The sequence below is a fragment of the Protomyctophum bolini genome (assembly GCF_963924005.1).
Source record: "Protomyctophum bolini genome assembly, chromosome: 1".
Classification (NCBI taxonomy): domain Eukaryota; kingdom Metazoa; phylum Chordata; class Actinopteri; order Myctophiformes; family Myctophidae; genus Protomyctophum; species Protomyctophum bolini.
The window spans coordinates 26,538,462-26,559,234 of record NC_137862.1 but is presented as its reverse complement, the minus strand read 5'-3'; the positions used below and the strand labels follow the sequence as shown (position 1 = coordinate 26,559,234).

The window sequence follows — 20,773 nt, the reverse complement described above, 5'->3', positions numbered from 1 at the left end:
CATCATAGATTAGTTTCCGTCAGTGAAAAAAAAGGTAGTCGACGAACATTTGTCGTCATAGTATGAGTCGACAAAATCAACACATGCATAGATCCATGATCCTCCACCTGGAAAAATAACCAACTAAGTCAATTCATGTGGTTGAATTTTGATCTGTCTGTTTGAATTGGAAATGCTGTAAAAACAAATCACAGGCTCACACACAGCCAGGCATCCACAGGATAACCAAGGGGTTGCTGTCTGGCAAACGACTTGATTTGCTGACTCTGATGAAGGCTGAGTAGATTGTGTTGGGCCCCGGTGAGGCTTAGGTTTTTTTCAATTGAGACATAAGAACAGATTCTACTAAATCCTGACAGTTTTCTGAAAAACCAATGTTTCTCTGTCAGTGGTTCTCAAACATGTTCATGTCAAGGACCGCCAAAACTACATGTAATTGGCCGCCGACCCCCATCTGAAAATATGTTGTTCCAGGGACCCCTCCCAGAAGCAAAGATTTGAGTTAAAAAAACGTTCACTCTGAAATAATATATATTCAATGATTTGCGATACATTTTCACGATTTTTCAAAAATAGCAGACCTACAAGCTCGTAGCGCGGCACTCTGTACCGTGCTATGAGCTTGTATATCTGCTATTTTTCCATAGCTAAAGTATAACAATGCTTGAAACACCAAAAGGGGTTCCTCGTCCAGAATGGGTTAACACACCCTTTCAAGGACGATAGCAGATCGACAAGCTCACAACACTGTGAGCTTGTTGATCTATTTTCAGCAAAGGTTTTATTTCCCATCAATAACAGAAAAACACTAGTATAGACAACTCAACAGTTAAAAGGACTCTGTTGAGTGCGCCGGGCTCAATTTCCTAATCAAAATGAGTTGATTTGACTGTATTGTTCCTTCCACCTCCCAAAGCATGGCCTCATGTTTCACATTAAAAAGACAATTAGGCTATTCGTGAACAACAAGCTATCATTTAATCATTAATGAAATAACTATTTACATCTATACATAAAATAGGAAATTCTCCACGAAATAGACAGTTTCCGAGAGACTGGAATTATTCATGTTTATTTCTGGAGCCGTCTGTGAAAAGCAAAATACTTTCTACAAGCCAGACATCCTACAGGGGATGTGTTGACATGCTTTAAGTGTGAGGTCTCTCTTATACTCTATACGTCGTCAATATAGTGAGTTTGCAGATCTACAACCTAGATTGGCAATGTTCACTCCTTTTGCACAGAGACACTCAGGGACAAGCAGGGCTTTCATTTCGACTCAGGAGGAAAAACAATCACACACACACTTCACACCCGTGTGTGTGAAGTGACCGGCGCTCTTATCATCATCATACATGATCACATTCAGGCCAATCACTTTTGGCGTCCTCACATTTCATCCTCATTTCCAATTCAGCCAATCACTTTAGGCGTCCTAAAACGTATGTACAGTCCTCCTCACTTTTTATCCTCAACTCCTGTGCAACAGTGACACTTGATGGTGATAATATGCTATTTCCGTGCTCGGACCCTGGACACAGCCAGGGACACACATAGCTGTCTTATAGGAGTGGTTGCACCACTCAAAAAACAAAACATAAAATGAGATACGGAGGTTCCTGCCCGACATCAAGGTTGACATGGAAGGAATCATGGACAAGAACAGAGGAAGCGGGTGTGCCACTGACAGGACATGACTCATCTCAACCTCACATTAATATGCAGTGTGCAATGCATGGCAATGGGTTGCAAGGCTAGCTTCTAGTAGCTTGTTACTGTATAGGTTAGGTCACACTGCTCGGAGGAAGAAGAAGAAGGAGAAGGACAAAAAACGCCACTCCTCCATATTGTGCATCATTGATGGACGTAGTGGAACACTGACATTGTTAGCTGTGAGAGCAGCAGGTGGCAGGCCACCTGACAAGAGTATTATCCTCCAAACAAAACTCCCTGCTAATGGCGACGACAAAATGGGATTGATCCAATTGATTCCATAATGTGCTGCTGTTGTAGTTAGGCTGGGGACGGAGTAGAAGTGGCAGTGGAAGACGATTCATATACCAGTGGTTTTCAACCAGTGGTCTGGCTAAATGATGGAGTTGGTAACCAAATGAACCACATCTTTATTCTTCAACTCTTGAGAGTGTAAAATGAAGGGGTCCATTTGGTTTCATTTTACACTCTCAAGAGTTTAAAGAATAAAGGGAGGCTCCGCACACTCGTCTCTGTGCACAATCAATAGATTTATTGGAAGCTATCAATAGATTTATTGGAAAGTCTATTGACCTTCGTCAGGCATACGCTCTCAAGAGTTGTAACATTATTGTTAAACATCTGCACTACTTCAAGTTCATTTACAAGAATTCTACACAATCAGAGAATGTAAATAATTCTTATTTTGATCAATGTTTGCCAAGAGCATGGATTTGTATACTATACAAGATCTTATGCAACGAAAACAGAACAATACTTTAGTTGTGGGTGTGAGAGGCTAAATCTCATCACATGGCATTGGCGGTCCGCGGCTCAAAAAATGCAGACTAAACAGGCCTTGATGTGAGAAGGGTTGAAAACCACTGGTCTATACCAAAGAAATGTGGCGATGCAAAAATAGATCCTATTTGTTTGCCAATTTTGGAATTCCTTCATTCCTCATTCTAAGATAAACGGACGTTTTTGCCGCAAGTTTTAGAATGAAATAATTACCAAATAATTACCTGTGGTGTGTTACATTTATATTTGATTTTCTGTGGTTATAGCAATTTGAACTGACTCGCACAAATGTCATTACCGGTATAAGTCAAATCATAATGATTTGAAAAGCATTCGACACCAATATTATATAATGGAAGAATTGGATATATAACTCCTCCTATCTCTGGCATTTTGAAATGAAATAAGAGGTGTGCTTCACAGTCACACAAAATAAATGTTGTTTGACTTAAGTATTATTCAACATTCCTGAGACTTTGCTGGATTTCCGTAATACCACAGACAAAGGCAACCAAACCATTAAACATGAGTTATGAGCTAGTGGCTGTTAGTCCACTTCAAAAGCTAATAATACATTATATTACATGACTTGGTTGAATGCTTGATTCTGATTGGTCAATCACCGAATTCAGCTGTGTGTTATTTCTTGATAACAGACCGCTCCACTCTATAAGTAATCAAACCCTCGGAGCACCTGCTGCTTTATTTACTGCCGTTTCCAACATGACAGCCGTGTAAACAAACACACACACACAATGTAATTTACAGCTAAACATTGCTCTCAAAAATGTTTTTGAAAACATTTGAGCGTGAAATAGACGAAGCAGCAAAAATGGATTCTATTTGATCAACTCACTTCCTTGTTTTCCGACAGTGCTGCAGCTGGGCAGACGCCGGCCAGCTCGACACATATATGGAATCAGCCTGTCGGTGATTTATCTATAAACAATGACCACTCAGCCATACATTATACCTTACATATAAAATACATATACAGTAAAGTATAAATTATAATATTAATAAGGCAATCAAAAATAACTGCTCTAACAACCCAATTCAATCACTGCTAAGTCCCACCGCCCTGGCAGAAAGTCTACAACGTACACTGCAGTCTAATTCATAGCGAGTACAGCATCCGCCTTAAGTGAGAAAATGTGTTGCACAATGCAATGCACATGCCATATCACCTACTTCCTGTAATCGCAGACATATATCACGATGATGGAAATGTAGGTTAGAGGAAAAAGGGCACAGACCGTGTGCTCCTAAGTTATGACCCGAGTTAGACTCTGACTCTGTCACTCATGGTGCCCTTGGTTTCCTATCCATACACTCAGCTAATAAAGCATAAAATGCCTCGTATGAAAAAAAGGATGGCCCTGTCACTCTGAATTCATAGAGCAACGCACATTACTGCAAGAAGAGAAATGGCCTACTGCCGTCAGCCTATCATGACACTAGAATACAATTACTCTGTTCTGAAGGTTAATTGCAGTTTACCCAGTGTAGGTAGGTTAAATTAAACTGGCAATAGCAGTTGTTTTGTTTATGAAGAGATGGCAAAAGAGATGGCAAAAAGGAAGTCATAACTACAAACAAAACTGTAAAATTAAACAAAACATATCTTAAACATATAAAATATATCTTCCAGTTACTCTGTGAAGACCAAATGCAAAACTGCTGATAAAAAATATATAATTTACTTTAGTCCAGTGGTGCTAATGGGGTGCATTTTGCATCCCAAAACACAGATTATTGATAATGGACCCATCCGTGGACCTTTCTGGGGGACCCATGGACGCAGTACTGTACTCAGCACTGTACTGTAATTTGGTGCTATTTAATTTACTTTATGTTTGCAACTTTGCATTGTTGTTTGCATAACTCTTTAAAAGACTTGGAATTGTGTTTATTTCTTTCAGATATATTTTATGTATGAATATAACCATTTTATAACCATACTAGATGAAATGGGAGTTAAATGCTGCAATTTGTAAAAATAAAATAAAAGACAAAAAAAAAGACAAAACATGACTCCTAACATCGTTGAAGCGAGGGACTCATACAATGTCCATGTGACCAATCTAAACGACCACCCCTGGGTCCCGGGACCCAGGCCCATTACAGCACATTGAAAACGTATTTACTATTTACATCACGATAGTCCCAAATATGCTGCTAGCAAGGCATGCTCTTGTATGCATTTTGTTGTCAACAGATAGCATAGTGCTCGATTGTCTTTACAGGAAGCACAAACAGGGCCAATGCTCAATATAGTCCAGTAAACCATGTCAGTGACTGCCCCGTGCAATGACCACCGAGTGTCATGACAAAGTCATGACAAAGTGTAATCCCAACAGTTAGGACTTCATATTGAAGATCAATGTGTTGCTGAAATTAGGTGTTCCCGAATTACCTTATATCTGCATACCACGCCCATAAAACCAAGATTCCACAAGATGAAACGGTATCAGGAATAAAACATTGTTGATGATAGAAGAACCTTTGCATGATTCAGCGACACATGCAGTGCAGCAGTGGTGGATTTACTGATCATGTTTTGTCAATCCACACATTATGTCAAGTGTACTAGCCTGCAATTACAACAAGAAAACCATCACCAGGGCAGGAACTCCTGTCATCACTGAACAAAATACAAAGTGGGAAAAGAGCAGAACATAATACTAAACGATATAATTTAATCTGAACGCTATGGCTCTGTATTGTGGTTCCACAAAAAGTTGACTATGTTGATACCACCATTTAAAAACATGGAATAGTATCATTCTAAGTCAATGAATGGGCAAATGTATCTGGCAAAAACAAAAACCCCGGAATGAACCGAAAAAACAAACAAAAAACTAATGAATCGACGTATTAACAGCAGCACAATGAATTGAAATGATTAGGAACTCAAAACTAAAAGTATGTGTGTACAGACAAGTTAAAGTATGCTAATGCAGCTTTTGGCATTCGCCCTCTGGCAGCTAGGAGGACCCTTCCCTTCCATGCAGTCAGTCAGTAACAACAACACAGTAACACCACTGGTCGGTGGCGTCAATCATGGTCTGTTGTAAACTTTTGTTTCTGTACAGACTACAGCCCAGACTACTGTACCATTATGACAGGGGAATGGTAGGCTACAGTATAAATTCGACTTACACTTATATATATATATATATATATATATATATATATATATTATATACACACACACACATGTCTATGAGAAAAGGCTGACTGACAACAACTGTTTAAATGCAGCAGCAGCACCACAGCCCACCCACCATCCATCCAGCTAGCCAACTTACAGGAATAAATAATGAACGACATTATAATGTCGTTTTAGTTTAGTTTTACAATCTCTGATTTATGCAGATGATGATAACGGCTACAACAAAGCAAATTAAGCGACGCGTGAGAGAATGGCAGAATTCGGCCAGGTTTTAGCCCAGATGTAACGCCTGGTGGTGACGGTTAGGGTTCCTGGCGTTATACTGAAGACCCATACATTGTACATCGCAACGCAAACTGTCTATAGCTAGTCAAAGCAGCTTGAATTCAGGGCTGCTATCAAACTAACCCCCATGGAGGGAGGGCTGCCTGAAAATGACTTGAGTGTTTGTGTATTTATTTAGCCAATCTTCTCTTTCATAGGATGTCTGTATAGTGGAGAAGCAGCGGTGCAGATAAGGTTGGTGTTGTTAGCAATAGCAGTTGCATTCACCCCCAGTCAGTCACCACCGACCGACCACAACACTGCTTGGGATATATTCCTCCTAGATCCGATTAGCTCACCCGGGGAGCTATATTATACTAGCTATCAATAAACACTTTCCCTTTTTACCCGCTGTTCATCAGTGACAAAAACTCACCTCTGCTATTCCGTAGACAGCACATCATGAGTAATAGTTGTAGACATATCATATTGAATACATTCATTGTGTGAGCCAAATAAAACTAGATGTGTGTGTGTGTGTGTGTGTGTGTGGTGGAGAGGGAGAGACTGATGATGGCTAAAAATTGCTTGTTTCGTTTTGACTTAAAGGTACAGTCGCCCTCTCTCTCCAGCGCCACAACACTCCACGATGACGTCACCGCCACCAGCAGTGTTGCCATGTATTGTGAGTCGTGAGAAATGAGCATACAGGGTCTATGAAAACATTGATTGATTGATTGATTGATTGATTGATTGATTGATTGATTGATTGATTGATTGATTGAAGTATTTATTAACTTTTTGCAGAATTACAGTACATTTCAAGCACAACTCAATACAAAGACTGTTAACTACCCATATTTACACGCAGAAAAACAAGCCAAAAGTCGCGTATAATGAGCAGACATGGCAACACTGACCACCAGTCCCTCCTCCCTTCTGGAGTCTTTTCTTGCTGGAGTCTACCACCATCCCATGGTCCAGCAGGTACATTAGCGCTGTGATTGGCGGGTTGGTTCGGTTGTCAAGCAACAGCTGGACGCAATGATGATGATCACATTTGATAGCAAGATTATATTTGTATTATTATTATTTAAACATAAAATATTACCAAAAACACTGCATTTGCTTGCGTTACACATAACAGACAGTATGGCAGAGTTGTATGAAATCAAATTTAAATTCAAGTAGCCTAAAGTCTTTGACTGTTTTACAAAAAATATAAAGAAAAAAATACCTTCTTTACAATTATTGTTCACAGGTTCATCCAACTCTCGACAAAATAAATTGTCATGATTCATTGCTAAACATATCACTTTTAGTTACTTTGACAGGACTTTGATTTGTTGAATATGATATGATTATTTGACCAAAATCCATATAAAGAAAAAGAAAAAAGAAAAGTGATCAAAAAACCTTTTTATTGGTTTTATCTCTATACTATTCCAAAAGTATACAGGCTATGGCTACTATTATATAGCATTGCGTGATTGAATGTGAAAGCCAAAGCAAAACAGTATATGGGATGACTACATGTGTGTCCATATTAGCCTATAACTTAAAGGCTATAACCTATGCATATAGTTGCTGTTGTTCTTGGAATATACTGTATGAAAATGACGAGACAACAACAGCAACAACAATAAAAAAATATAGCTGCAAGCAGCTATAAAATGGACCGGGGTCAGTCAAGCCCAAAGGGAAAATACTGCAATAGACTGCAGATGACTGCAGATGGCGTCATGGCGATCAGTTTTCTTTCGTCAACGCTGTAGTCTCGTAACCAATCCAGAGTCTGACTCCATTCATTTCATGTATGGAAATGCAATTTCTCTGACGTTCCACGGATCTGAAAATGTCACTCATGCGAGAACGCAGCGAATATCACGGATCTGACAGATCCACTGAGGGGGCATGGTGGCACAGTCGGTAGTGCTGTCGCCCTCACATCTATAGGTCCTGGTTCGATTCCCGCTGGGGACGCTGTGGGCATGTTCCCTCCTCCGTGTCATAAGTGCCCATATACCCGAGGCAGGGTTGGCGAAAGGGCCTTTCTGTGTGGAGTTTGCATGTTCTCCTTGTGTCCCCTATAATAGGGTAGGTATACCCCTCACAAAAAAAATGCAGTAATCCTGGTCTCTAAACTGCCTCCCCCTGGCCAAATGTGTTCCTTCCACGAGCTACGTCCGGCCGGGGAAACTCTCCCCTGTCAGGTGAAAAGAAGTGGCTTGGACTCCTCATGCCCAGGATTACATTAGATAATTGACACTCTGTGAAAAAAATGGGATGCAAAATCGTGGGATAAAAATGATAGGCCTATAAAAATGACTTGACTCCTTGACTCCTTCAAAACCGCTCTCAAAGGCCACCTAAGGATGGCTGCAATTCGAAACTGGCCCCCGTAAAATCTGATTCCCCCCCCACCCCTTTCCCCCTCACTGTAGGCCTATACGTTTTTTCCCCCTTTTTACTTCCTCTATGATGATTTCCTGTTTTTGGCTATATAGAAGTGTATAATATTTGTATAATATTTGTCTCTAAATGTTATGATGAATTGAACATGGACCCATACTATTGTAATGTAAACAAGTGTAATGCTTTATGGTGTCGTCCACAGTTAACAGTTTTGTATTGAGTTGTGCTTGAAATGTACTGTACTTCTCCAATATCTGTTAATACATCTTTCAATCAATCAATCAATCAATCAATCTATCAATCAATTAAAAAATCGGTAGATTGAGTATGTTCTGCCACCAAGTGGCTGAAAGAGGTTAGTACATGAGGGCCTAGCTCTGAGCTCTGCTCAGTGCCCACTGCCCACCTCCAGCAGGCAGCAGGCGCGCACGCGCGCACGCACGCACGCACGCACACACACACACACACACACACACACACACACACACACACACACACACAGCTGGCAAAACTACCAGAAATCTTTAATACTAAAAAGTAATTTATAATAAATTACTTTTATATCTCCCCCTTATTTATTATCACTGTTATTACTGCCAACTGGGCAGTGATAAAGTCCACATGACATGCGTCATTTTGGCAGTACCAATTAATGACCCATGCTGCGTACAGTATGTGAGTAATTCTAATTCACACATTAGACATAGTGGTTGGTTTACTAGGCCTACTAGTACAAGTTTAAAGCTGATGATACTATATATATTTATGTTTTTAACTGAGAAAAAATATTATGCAAACAAACAAAAAACGAACAAAAATAAACAAAACAAAAACAGGACAATTATACATAAAAACAATACAATACAATCAATGACATAGGCCTACATACATACAGTAAAATAATACATCAATCTAAGTACGGGGAATAATGAATCATTAGCTAAAGCTGATGATAATATCATCATTATAATGAAACGGGACCACCTGAATGCGACACAGCACCACACGCCGTCGGCGCTCTGGCGCCCCCTACTGCTCTAAAAACACCATGCATGTTGGTGACGTCACTAGCAGAGTTGTCATCATGGCGTCTGCTGGACTGAAGCTCGAGCTGCAATTTACTAGCTAAAAGACGAAAAAGAAAGACAAAAAAAATCTTGTCGACAGTTTCGTTTAAGTCGAAATGGAGAAAAATGCAAAGTTGCACCGAGACAGTGACGGCGGCTCTCTGTGCGCGGCGGGGCGGCAGATGGACGACGGTGTGACGGCTGTGGGTGGTGGACTGAAGGGAGCCAAGAATAATACCGGACCTTCTCTCACTCGCACTCTGGTTAACGACAGTTGCAATAATAACGGCTCCGCCGCTGACGTTAACGTCAACGTTAACGCCGCCACCACCAGCAGCGTCGCACTCGCCGACATTAACAATGCCGTCGTCTCCGGTGGTGGAGGTGGGGAGAAGAAAGCTGACGACAGGCCAGACATGATGGGGTTCCTGTCGGTGGATGAGGACAGGGAGGCGAGCGGCGGCGGATCGCGGCCGGTGGAGGAGTCTGGGGATCGGATCAGTAACGGGATGGGAGTCGGACATGATGAGGATGACTCGGAGCTAGCTACAGGAAACGAGGCGGAGGAGGAGAGGGAGGAGGGTGGCTCCTCAAAGTTAGTAAACAACAAAAAGGATGGTCGACTAGTACTGTCATCCTCCTCGGAGGATGCTGCTGCTGCGATCAGGACCCGGGGCCGAGGCACGGCGGAGGCACCGCCCGTGGAGCGGTCCACTTGTCCGCCGCCAATGGAACAGGTAAAGCTCGCCAAGCCGACGCGCCTGCTATGCCCATCGGACAACAACACGGCAGTAATAATAACCACAACCACAACGGGAGACATTAAGAACGGGAAAACGGGACTAATATCTAGGAGCGACCCGTGTCCGTCTCCTCCTCATCCCCACGTCGCTTCTTCCGAAGAGGGTCTGTTGTTGTCTCTGCCGCCGCTGAGACGTGGGAGTGACCCGGAGCCCGGCGGCCCCGGTCCCGGTCCCAGTGGTGTCAGTCCCCCCGGAGAGTCCCGGAGTCTGGTGGACTCCCCCCTCGACGACCAGTCTCCCTTCTCCAACCTCAACTCGTGCCCGAGCTCTGACCTCAACAGCAGCGAGGGAGGGCTGGATCTGGAAGACACGGGGCCGGGGGGGACATCATCATCCCTGGCTCTGCAGACCACCACCACCGAGCTGTGTGGAGCAGCGGACGACGGGGCCAAGAAGGACCGGGGCGGCGCCGCCGCCGCCGCTGCCGCCGCCGGCCAGTCCATATACCACATCAAGTGGATCAAGTGGAAGGAGGAGAACACGGCGGTCATCACCCAGAACGAGAACGGGCCCTGTCCGCTGCTGGCCATCATGAATGTCCTCCTGCTGTCGTGGAAGGTAGGTCCATGAAATGTGTCTTAAAATCCGTTTACGACACTGTTTGTTAACACATAGACTGCTACAGGTTCTAGCGGACCAAGGCTTACTGGTGCTGAAGGCTTAACATGGGCTTTTTGAACTTTTTGGGGGGCCCACAGCGAGGGGCCTCTTATAGCGAGAATCACAATCGCATAAATAAAAAGAAAGCCCAACTTGTCCACTTCAATTTTAAAAAAAAATTATGATTCTACCATCTTCCATTCTGGAGATATTGACCTTTTTCTAACACCTGCTTTTGCCTGCACGCTGCTTGTGAAAAAAAACAACAGAGATATGGAGGCCTGAAGTTGACAGACATTTCAGTTCAGTTTTTTTAGTTCAAAAGACCGATATAAAATTGAGCACAAATAATATCCTATACAAACCATATACCGAATGAAAGCCCTGAATGTCTACTTTTAGGAGGAAAACAGTACACATTGTACACATATACAGTTTGTCACTAATTGGCTATTGAATGCAGCTTGCGCCCACCAGAGAACTTTAGAGAAGGCATGGACCCGAAGAACTATTATTCACAAAATAAGGCCTATAGCGACATGTACATACTATATACCGTATGAAACAGTAGACTCTCTGCTTTCATAAGAAAAATACCACCCAGAAAAATCACACCCCTGTGAAGTGAGCAGTGCAATTGCACTGCTCACTTCACAGGGGTGTGATTTTTATTATTATTACAGTATTAGTATTTTTCTTATGAAAGCAGAGAGTCGACTGTTTCATACGGTATATAGTATGTACATGTCGCTATAGGCCTTATTTTGTGAATAATAGTTATTCAGGCCCATGCCATCTCTAAAGTTCTCTGAAAAAGATAATTTTAGAGAGCATGGACCTAACAACTAAATATTCACAAAATAAGGCCTATAGCGACATGTACATACTATATACCGTATGAAACAGAATACTCTCTGCTTTCATAAGAAAAATACTAATACTGTAATAATAATAGAAATCACACCCCAGTGAAGTGAGCAGTGCAATGTTGCACTGCTCACTTCACAACATTGCACTGCTCACTTCACAGGGGTGTGATTTTTATTATTACGAGTAAGACGCGCGAACGCGGAAGGCGAACGCAGATCGTAAATTGCAATAACAATTAGAATAAATTACAGACATGATCTGCAGGGTGTCATAGTTAGTGCTTGGACCACGCCAGCTCCATATATGGTCACAAAAGACGCCATCACACTCATGTCACCATGACTCAGCCATAACCATATAAGGAGTCCCCAAAGCAGGACCACGCTCATGACCACACTCATGTCACCATGACTCACAAATCACTCAGCTCCATATATGGGCACAAAAGGGCCAGGTCCACATATACAGTAAGCGGGACAGACAGACACACACACACACACACACACACACACAGACAGACAGACAGACGTGATCTGCTAGGTCTCATAGTAAGTGCTCATTGCATTCGCAATTACAGTATTAGTTTTTTTCTTATGAAAGCAGAGAGTCTTGATGCACATTATCTGATCATAAAACGGACTTGGAAACTTTCTTCAATCGTAGCCCCATATGTGCCCTCTCCCTACGCTCATTGAACTCATTCTGTGATTCGAGCTACAAACAATCGCAGTAACGGGGGGGGGGGGGGGGGGCAACTAGGCTTTGAGGAAATGATCTTGCATAATCAACATTATTGTCGATTGTCGTGTGCCGCTCCAAACATGTCCAGACATACCACTAACCTCATCGATCCAGTCTCGCGTATCTATAAGGTGAGACGCGAGACTGGATCGGATTGTGTCTGGACATGTTTGGGAAAAAAACAAGAAAAACAACGAGATGGATGCGGCAGCAGCACGTCAACGTATTTGGAAGAAAAAAAACGAGAAAGCACCACCTGTCGTTGCAAGACAAACACCCGTATGTTGCTGATAGACAGATAATAATCGATCCGATTTTGTCCTGCCGTTCATTTTATCACATTAGGTGCAGGGCAGGCTGCTCGACGGTGAGTTTATAATAGCCTGTTGTAACGAGAAAGGGGGATGGATTGGATGGTTGGATGCCAGCAGCGCAGCAGCAGTACGGCTTGCGATCAGCGACCAACGTATCATGGCGGGCCCTCGATAATGATGTGCAATCTGTCCATGACTAACTCCACATGTGTCTGGCAAACGTTACGTTATGAAATCAAATGCCGATCGTTGCAGGTTTATATACGGGCAGAGAGCAAATCGCGTTGTATCTTGTTCCGAGAATGAGAGTGCAGGGGGACTCGGGAGTGGGGGGGGAACTGCCAATGCGATCCAAGAGGAAGAGACCCCCCCCCCCCACCATTCTCCCTCGGGAGAAACCATGTAGAAACAGGAGGGGAGGGGGAATCGAGTGTATTCACACAAACAAGAGCATTGTCCCATCCATTTTAGATCCCCTGACATCTGCGTTGGTCTATGCCGGACGGCCGTATCCATTACGTCGTACGTCCTCGCATAGACCAACCAATAGGCGGTGCCAGACGCTTCTCAGACCAACACCTCTTTTCAGCAGGGGGGGGTTTTAACTCTTTTTAGAGCCGATCGGTGTTACATTATGAGTTGTCCGGGCGCAAATATAGTTGAACTAAAGTAATCAATAAAAAAACGTTTTTTGGACCATAAAACGTATAAAAACGTTATGCGCTTCTTGCGCTTGGCTATAATAAAACGTTTAAAAACGCTTTCAGCATTCTATGAGTTAACTGTACTGTGTTTGTACTATAGCCTATAGCATTTCCCAAACTTTTTCATGTCAAGGACCCCCAAATTGACACTATTTAGCCCGCGGACCCCCATTTGAAAAGATATGCCAGAGAGCCCATGAGAATAGGCTCTAGCAGTGATTCTCAACCCGTTTAATTTCAAGGACCCTCAGTTTGACATGCATTAGTCTACAGGGCCCCATGGACCCCCAATGCCATTTTATATCTCTGGGACCCCCAATTTATATTGTAAAATTAATGTTAATTTAACTCTGAGAGTGTTCCATTTATACACTCTCAGAGGTACAGACCCATAAGGGTCCATTTGGTTCCTAAATATCATTTAGCTGGGCCTGGGGACCCCCTGGAACTCCCTCCCCGGACCCTACTTTGGGAACCACTGCTATTCAGCACCCATCTGCACTTTGTCTGTCTTCTGTCAAGTTATCATTGCATGGAAACCAGGGATAAGTTTAACCGTTAACTGTACGTAGGACATAAAATATACTGGAAAACTTGACTGTCTCCATCCCAGGATCTATGCATGTTGATGGAATCATGCTATGCCTATGGGTGTGTTGTATAATAATATGCTGCTGCATAATCAGTTCAGTTCAGTTCACGTTTACATTAGCTAATTAGGCTAAGTGTTGCTTCTGGACACAGTGAAAGCTGGAATTCAATGCATGTGTTTTCCCCATGGTCAATTCCTGTGAAATTTCAAGTGACGTGTGAGACTGAGTGCCACTGCCAGGAGATTATTTAAAACAGTCACTACTAGTGGCATCAATTAAGATTATTTTCAGAGCAACGTTAACGTTTCTATTGTAAATAGAAATATTATAACGTTGGGTCTAAGTCCTGGTTTTGATAATCTGTGTTTGTGAAATCGGTGCCATTGTGTCGTTTTGTTGCAGGTTAAAATGCCACCTATGATGGAAATCATAACAGCTGAACAACTCATGGAATATCTTGGTGAGTATTTGTATTATTATTAACATGATGCCAGTATACGGTATGTATTCGTATAAAGTGATACTAAACGGTTATAATCGTGAATTCATAATCTCAGACTCATGGTGTACGTGTCTGTGGTCATGGTGTGCACTTATACACAATCATGCGCAAGATTTCCGTTTGGCATTATGAGATCTACTACCAGCATGAGAGAGAGAGAGAGAGAGAGCGCGTGCATAATCCAACGCCACAGTTTTACAATTTGACACGGAGAGACGGACACAGAGAGTGCACACCTATGATATGTGTGCATGTGTGCATGCGTGCATGTGTGCATGTGTGCATGCGCACAATCAGAGAGAGAGATGCGTGCATGTGTGCATGTGTGCATGCGTGCATGTGTGCATGCGCACAATCAGAGAGAGAGCCACACACACAGAGACTGGACACCTATATGCGTGTTTTTGCCATTCAGTTATTACCAACCTGCTAAACATGACAACTACGGTATGACTGACAGACACGCACGCAGGCAGGCAGGCAGGCAGACAGACAGACAGACCGACAGACAGACAGACAGACAGAACGAGGGAGAGAGACACAGTTTGACGTTTGACTCTGTCTGACGTTAACATTTGGGGGATGCCTTCTGGCGGAGAGTAGACCTTTTCACACAAGAAGCAACTTGACGCGCCCAGCAATTCATTTTCAACAAGAGGCGAGCAATCTGACAGGTGGAGCGACAAAGCGAGCATGGAACTGTCTCGTTCGTGCTCGAGGAGTGCAGTGCAAAAGAATGCATACAATTTATATAGCGCTTTACAAAAGAGAATACAATAACGGTGCCGGAGATTAGCTGTACACGGACGGACGAACAGACTGACACACGGACGGAGTGCAAAACATACTCTCTCCCCAAGCCTTCGGCCTGGTGGAGACAATAAAAAAACGATATTAGGAAAAACTAGTTAAAAGATTATAAACTGTAATAATTAGGTAGGGAATGTTAGTCTGAACAGGTGAGTTTTGAGTGTGGTTTTAAGCGTGGCAAGGGTGGGGGCCATGGGGGCAGCTTTGATGTGAGGTGTGAGCTGGGAGTGAGTTGTTTCCACAGGGAGGGACAGCCACAGAGAAAGCCCTGCTGTCTGTCACCCCAGGGCTGTTTCTTTGTCTTGGGGAGCTTGGGAGGTTGGCCATTACCTGACCTGAGGGAGCGGGCATGGCGTTGGAGGAGGTCAGAGAGGTAGCAGGAAGCCTGCTTGTTGAGGGCTTTGTAGGCAGTTATCAGTATCTAGATACAGACTGTGTTTTAAAAAAAACACACCTAGTTGTGTGCCAATGAGTGAGCGCACCTTTCTTAATTCTAGTTTTGTGGAAAGAAATATTGAGATTCATGAAAGCTAGAAATCCATGTCACATATACTGCAAAGGCTCTGCGTGAATGAGAGTATAGCTGGTGGATATGTCAAGCCAGAAAAGACGCCCTTCCGTTATTTCACTGTCAAGGATTTACTTAATCCATAACCACCCAGCTGAAACTGTCACTATTCTACCTTTAAATTCATTTTTCAAGATTGATACCCTTCCTTCTGTAATTGTCCAAATGTATGAGTTGTCCTAACTGTCAACAAAGTTGTGCAGACCAGGAATTAGGCTAGATCTGCTTTTTACCAATGTTATTTGAGTCTTAACACCTTAACTATACTGTGACTGTTTCACTTCACGTACAGAAGACAACATACTGCCTTTGACTAGATAACAGTGATTCTCAGAGTTGGTTCCGGGGATCCCCTTGGGTCCTCGAGGGGTCCAAATGAGTTAATATAGCATCACAATCATTAACTACAGCGATCCCCAGCCACGTCATACCAAAGACCCAGTAGTGCCTTCCTGCTTGGCACTCGGCATCAAGGGTTGGATTGGGGGCAAGTCCCTGCGACATACTGGCATAATGTGTCCACATCATGTCTGTCCAGTGTCCAGGGAGTGTACTTACTTGTACATCAAGCCATAGCCTCACGCTATACAGAATCAGGAGATGGGCTCCTGCTCCTCCTGCTCTCTGGGCCTCATGGCTCCTTCATTCAAAATCACCCGTGTGAAGTGAGGGGCGCTCTTATCATCGTACATCATCATGACGTAGAATAGACACTATGCCTATTTGTTCAGACACTATGACGTAACATTCTTCATTCATTGTCAATGGGAATTTAATGTTTGTGAAGGACAAAGTTTGTGAACATACATTAAAAGCTGGATATAGGATATAGCTAAAAATATATATAGCAGATGTACAAGCTCGCAGCATGGCACGAAATAACGCCCTGCATGTGAGCTTGTACATCTGCTTTGTTTTATATTTTTGACCCATAAAAAAAAAATATATATATATATATACCGGTATATATATATATATATATTATCAATATCAATGTGGGGGTCCTTTTGACATGAAAAAGTCTGAGAACCACTGAACTAGATGGTGCTCCTGTGTGTTGTATGTTAGCATTTTAGGAAGACGAACAAAGGAAGCTTGGTAGGTTATATTCCCTCTCTATGTCTGCGTGGGGAAACAGGAGCCAGCTCTCTTCTCCGTGCATAGCATGACACATCTCCTAACCTCCCCTTCATAACTGGGATGTTTAGAGAGAGAGAGAGAGAGAGAGAGAGAGAGAGCAGAGTGTCTTCTTACTGAAGCGCTTCTTCTCACCAGTGGTGGAAAAAAAGTACTCAAATGTTTTACTTGTAAATACAAGTATCAATACTGCAATGTAGAAATACTCTGTTACAAGTAAATGTCCGGAATTCAACATTTTACTTGAATAGATGTACCAAAGTATTGGCATCAAAATAAAAATGTACTTAAAGCAGAATTTCAAGTTTTCTTTTGAAAATAGCCGATCTACAAGCTTCCTTCATGCCTGAGTGTCCAAGTTGCTCCTTTACACCTGACAGGGGGGAGTTTCCCTAGTTGGACGTAGCACGTTATTCCAACCAGTTCCTTCCCCTCCATCAGGCGTCCTGGCTGGCCAGGGGGAGGCACTTTAGTGACCAAGAAGCTGTGTTTTAACGAGCTTCCTGGTTTAACGAGCAGAAAAAGTGCAGTGTGAACGGTCAGTTTTCTGGTCCTTCCTCTGCGTAGCAACAACTCGGATAAACTGCCCTAACGCGTTACATTACGTCTTCTCATGACTAATGACAAAGATCCTTACAGCATAAGCCCTAGTGTCAGTTTGCACTACGCTCCGTTTTCAATTCCCCGTCAAGCCATTTTTATCTTGTATAAATGTTTAGAAGGTGTTGGATAACGCCTAACCTCTAAGTCACACGCTTGTCACACAAACACCAGCAGTGATAAGGGTGACTGACGACAGTTAGGTTATATCAGTGGTTCCCAAACCTTTTCATGTCAAGGACCCCCAAATTGACGCTCATTAGCCCCGCGGACCCCCCATTAGAAAATATATGACAAGGAAGCCCCATAAGAGAAGATTGTTACGGCTCTGGCAGTGATTTTCACCGGTTTTCATTTAGAGGACCCCCAGGTTTGACCTGCATTATGCTACGGACCCCCATTTAATGGCATTTCTATCTCTCATTTGTACACTCTGAGTTACAGACCCATAAGTGTCCATTTGGTTACTAACTATCATTTAGCTGTGGACCCCCTGGAACTCTCAAGGACCCCTAGGGGTCCCCGGACCCCACTTTGGGATGGCTTCAATCAATATCACCATTATTTAATTACTGTTAATCAGTGATTATTTAAAAAATAAAATTGCTGATCTATAACCTCACAGAGCTTGTAGATCAGACAATTTAGCCATTCATTTTTTTGCATTTTCACCATTGTAGATCAGTGCCGGCTTTTCTTTGTGGTGGTTCCAGGGAGTCCCCGGGGGTCCCTGGCACCACAAAACATTTAATTCCAGCTGGGGTTTGATCTGTGGCCAAATACATCAATTTGGGGGTCCTTGACACACAAAAAGTTTGAGAACCACCGTGTTAGAGCTGGTTGTAATCTAAATGTGGGCTTGGATATATTTTGGGTTTAGTCGCCCCAGCCCTAGTAGTGTAGAGGCCCAGTGGAAGACATTAGATGTTGTAACATAGAGAGGACATGGTGCTTGTTGACCAGCTGCATACCACGGAGCCATGTCTGACTGGATCAGTTGCAGAAGAGGCCCAGTCAGAGAGAGGCCTACAAGTAAGGGAATCCACTGTCAACAAGAGTTTGCGGGGTGAGGGGGACTTCCCCCCATGCCCCGCTGCCCGGGTGTAGAAATGCCATTCAGTCCACTGGCACCTGCTGGGACTCTTCCTTTCTTGACTGTCTTACACTGAAGGCTGCCATCTGAAGACGTGATTTGAAGATCAAATGGCAAAATGGTTTCTGTCTTAGCCACACGACGAACCCCCAGCCTAGCGAAAGTATACCTTATGTTTTCTTCAGAAAACTCTTATAGTACGTTTTAACAGCGGGAGACCAACGGCGAGGGTCGCTTGAATTTCATTGGCTATCGCCCACTATTGCTGGGCGACGTCGCTCAAAAGATGTATTCTTTTTATCTTTTCGGCCGTATCTCTGCCCACTTTTCGACCATCGCCTGTTCGCCTGCTATCGCCTCTATCGGCGGTAGTTGCCGGGTCCCATTGACAAATAATGCACTTCCGGGAAATTCGTCTGGCTGTCGCCCACTGTTAAAACGTACTGTTAGGACGTATAGAACAGTATTAGTTCTGTGGCACAAGACATTTTCAGATAGGGGGGCCGTGGCCAAATATTTATGAATTTTGGGGTCCTTGCGAATGAGTTTGAGAACTGCCGTTGTAGATCGGCTAATTTAATCAAATAAATGAGTTGTGGAGAGGGGTCTAGTGTAGATCCCCTAGTGGTTAAATGAGTTGTGGAGAGGGGTCTAGTGTAGATCCCCTAGTGGTTAAATCCTCTTCATTTCCTTAGTGGTCACATGAAAATTTCACCATGTCATTTTTGGGCCAGCCTTTGCAAGTAGTAATATAGTTTATGTCTCAACATTATTTGAAAAACTAAGCTTATACTTTATGTCATTTAAAAAAAAAATACACTTCAGGGAATAGCACACTCCTCTGAGTGAAAACTCAGTTAATTTGATTTGTTTTAGCTACATTTAATTTGCAAACCAGCTAAGAAGCAGCACAGTAAATCGTTCTCACGGTGGTAGCTGTCTAGTCTACCTTCACGCGCCATTTGTCGACGAGTTTAAGAGAAATAATATGCACCATTTTCCAATATGCAAGATTTTCCGCTCAGCAAATAATGAGCTTGCAGTCGTGCACGATGAGGCAGTTCATTCTGGGAAGCTCCTCGGGGGATCAGTTTCAAAAGCCATCATATCTGGTGGCATTGTGTAATTTAGTATGAGTCTGCTTTAAATAAATACAAAATAATCACACTTGTGTGAAGTGAGGGCCGCTCTTATAATCATACCATAATACTTTTCAGTATTACCCGTATTGCTTCCAAGATCATCAGACTCCCTACACCCACACTTTCTGAAATGAACAATAAAGCTATTATTATATCACAAGGCTAACACTTTCAATATCAAATAACACTGATCATCCTCTGTATCGCTTCATACACGCGCGCACGCACACACACACACACACACACACACACACACACACACACACACACACTATTAATTGTTTATGCCTTACATGAAGAGCAATGACTCCAAAATAACAATGCATTTACATAATGGCATATTGACATACATTGACAAATATGTGACCAGATTTGACTGAGAGCCTGCCATTGTGCAAATTCCAGCCTTTCACCAGCTTTATGAGTTAATAGCACAGGCAGACTCTTCACATGTCTGAAATAAGTGTCGGTGCTGAAATTGACATGTCAATATGAAATACATGCTTAAACATGTAGCTAGGTGTGACCACAGAAGTGAACCTTTCAAGCCTGTTTTCTCAACTTGCTGTTTATAAGCCATATCTCCAAAACTGGTGGGTCAAACTGAACAACCAATATGTCAATTTGAAGCTATGATTCCCTGCTTTCATATGACATGAAAAAAATCCAATGGCAAGGTGACATGTATTATGATGAATAAAAGCCAGTGCAACATATCAAATACTGTATCCGTTTGGTAGTGCTCCTTCATCGGAGTGCTCTGAGGCCGGAGTAGGGTGTGTATACAAGACGCCATTGTACAACCGAGGAAGGGTTAAAGAACGAGCTAAACGAGCGCGGGGGCAAGGTGGCACAGGTCCTGGGTTCCATTCCCGCTGGAGA

At 43.0% G+C, this 20,773-nt stretch overlaps 2 protein-coding genes across 3 annotated transcripts in view; one reads left to right on the top strand and one right to left on the bottom strand.

Moving 5' to 3' along the window:
- The window catches only part of adam10a (ADAM metallopeptidase domain 10a), a 114,960-nt gene extending 108,431 nt beyond the window's left edge, over positions 1 to 6,529 (bottom strand). For both annotated transcript variants that reach the window (XR_013963797.1, XM_080759326.1), the window contains exon 1: positions 6,369 to 6,529. Coding sequence is in view for 1 of the 2 variants with exons in the window: in XM_080759326.1 (XP_080615452.1) it covers positions 6,369 to 6,435 (67 nt within the window). In the remaining variant the exon portion in view is untranslated. The remainder of the gene's footprint in view (positions 1 to 6,368) is intronic.
- A 1,996-nt stretch (positions 6,530 to 8,525) lies between these two features.
- Positions 8,526 to 20,773, top strand: part of mindy2 (MINDY lysine 48 deubiquitinase 2) — a 31,659-nt gene continuing 19,411 nt past the window's right edge. The window contains 2 exon segments of the mRNA XM_080759558.1: positions 8,526 to 10,775; positions 14,442 to 14,499. Coding sequence (XP_080615684.1) covers positions 9,531 to 10,775; positions 14,442 to 14,499 — 1,303 coding nt within the window. The 5' untranslated portion in view covers positions 8,526 to 9,530.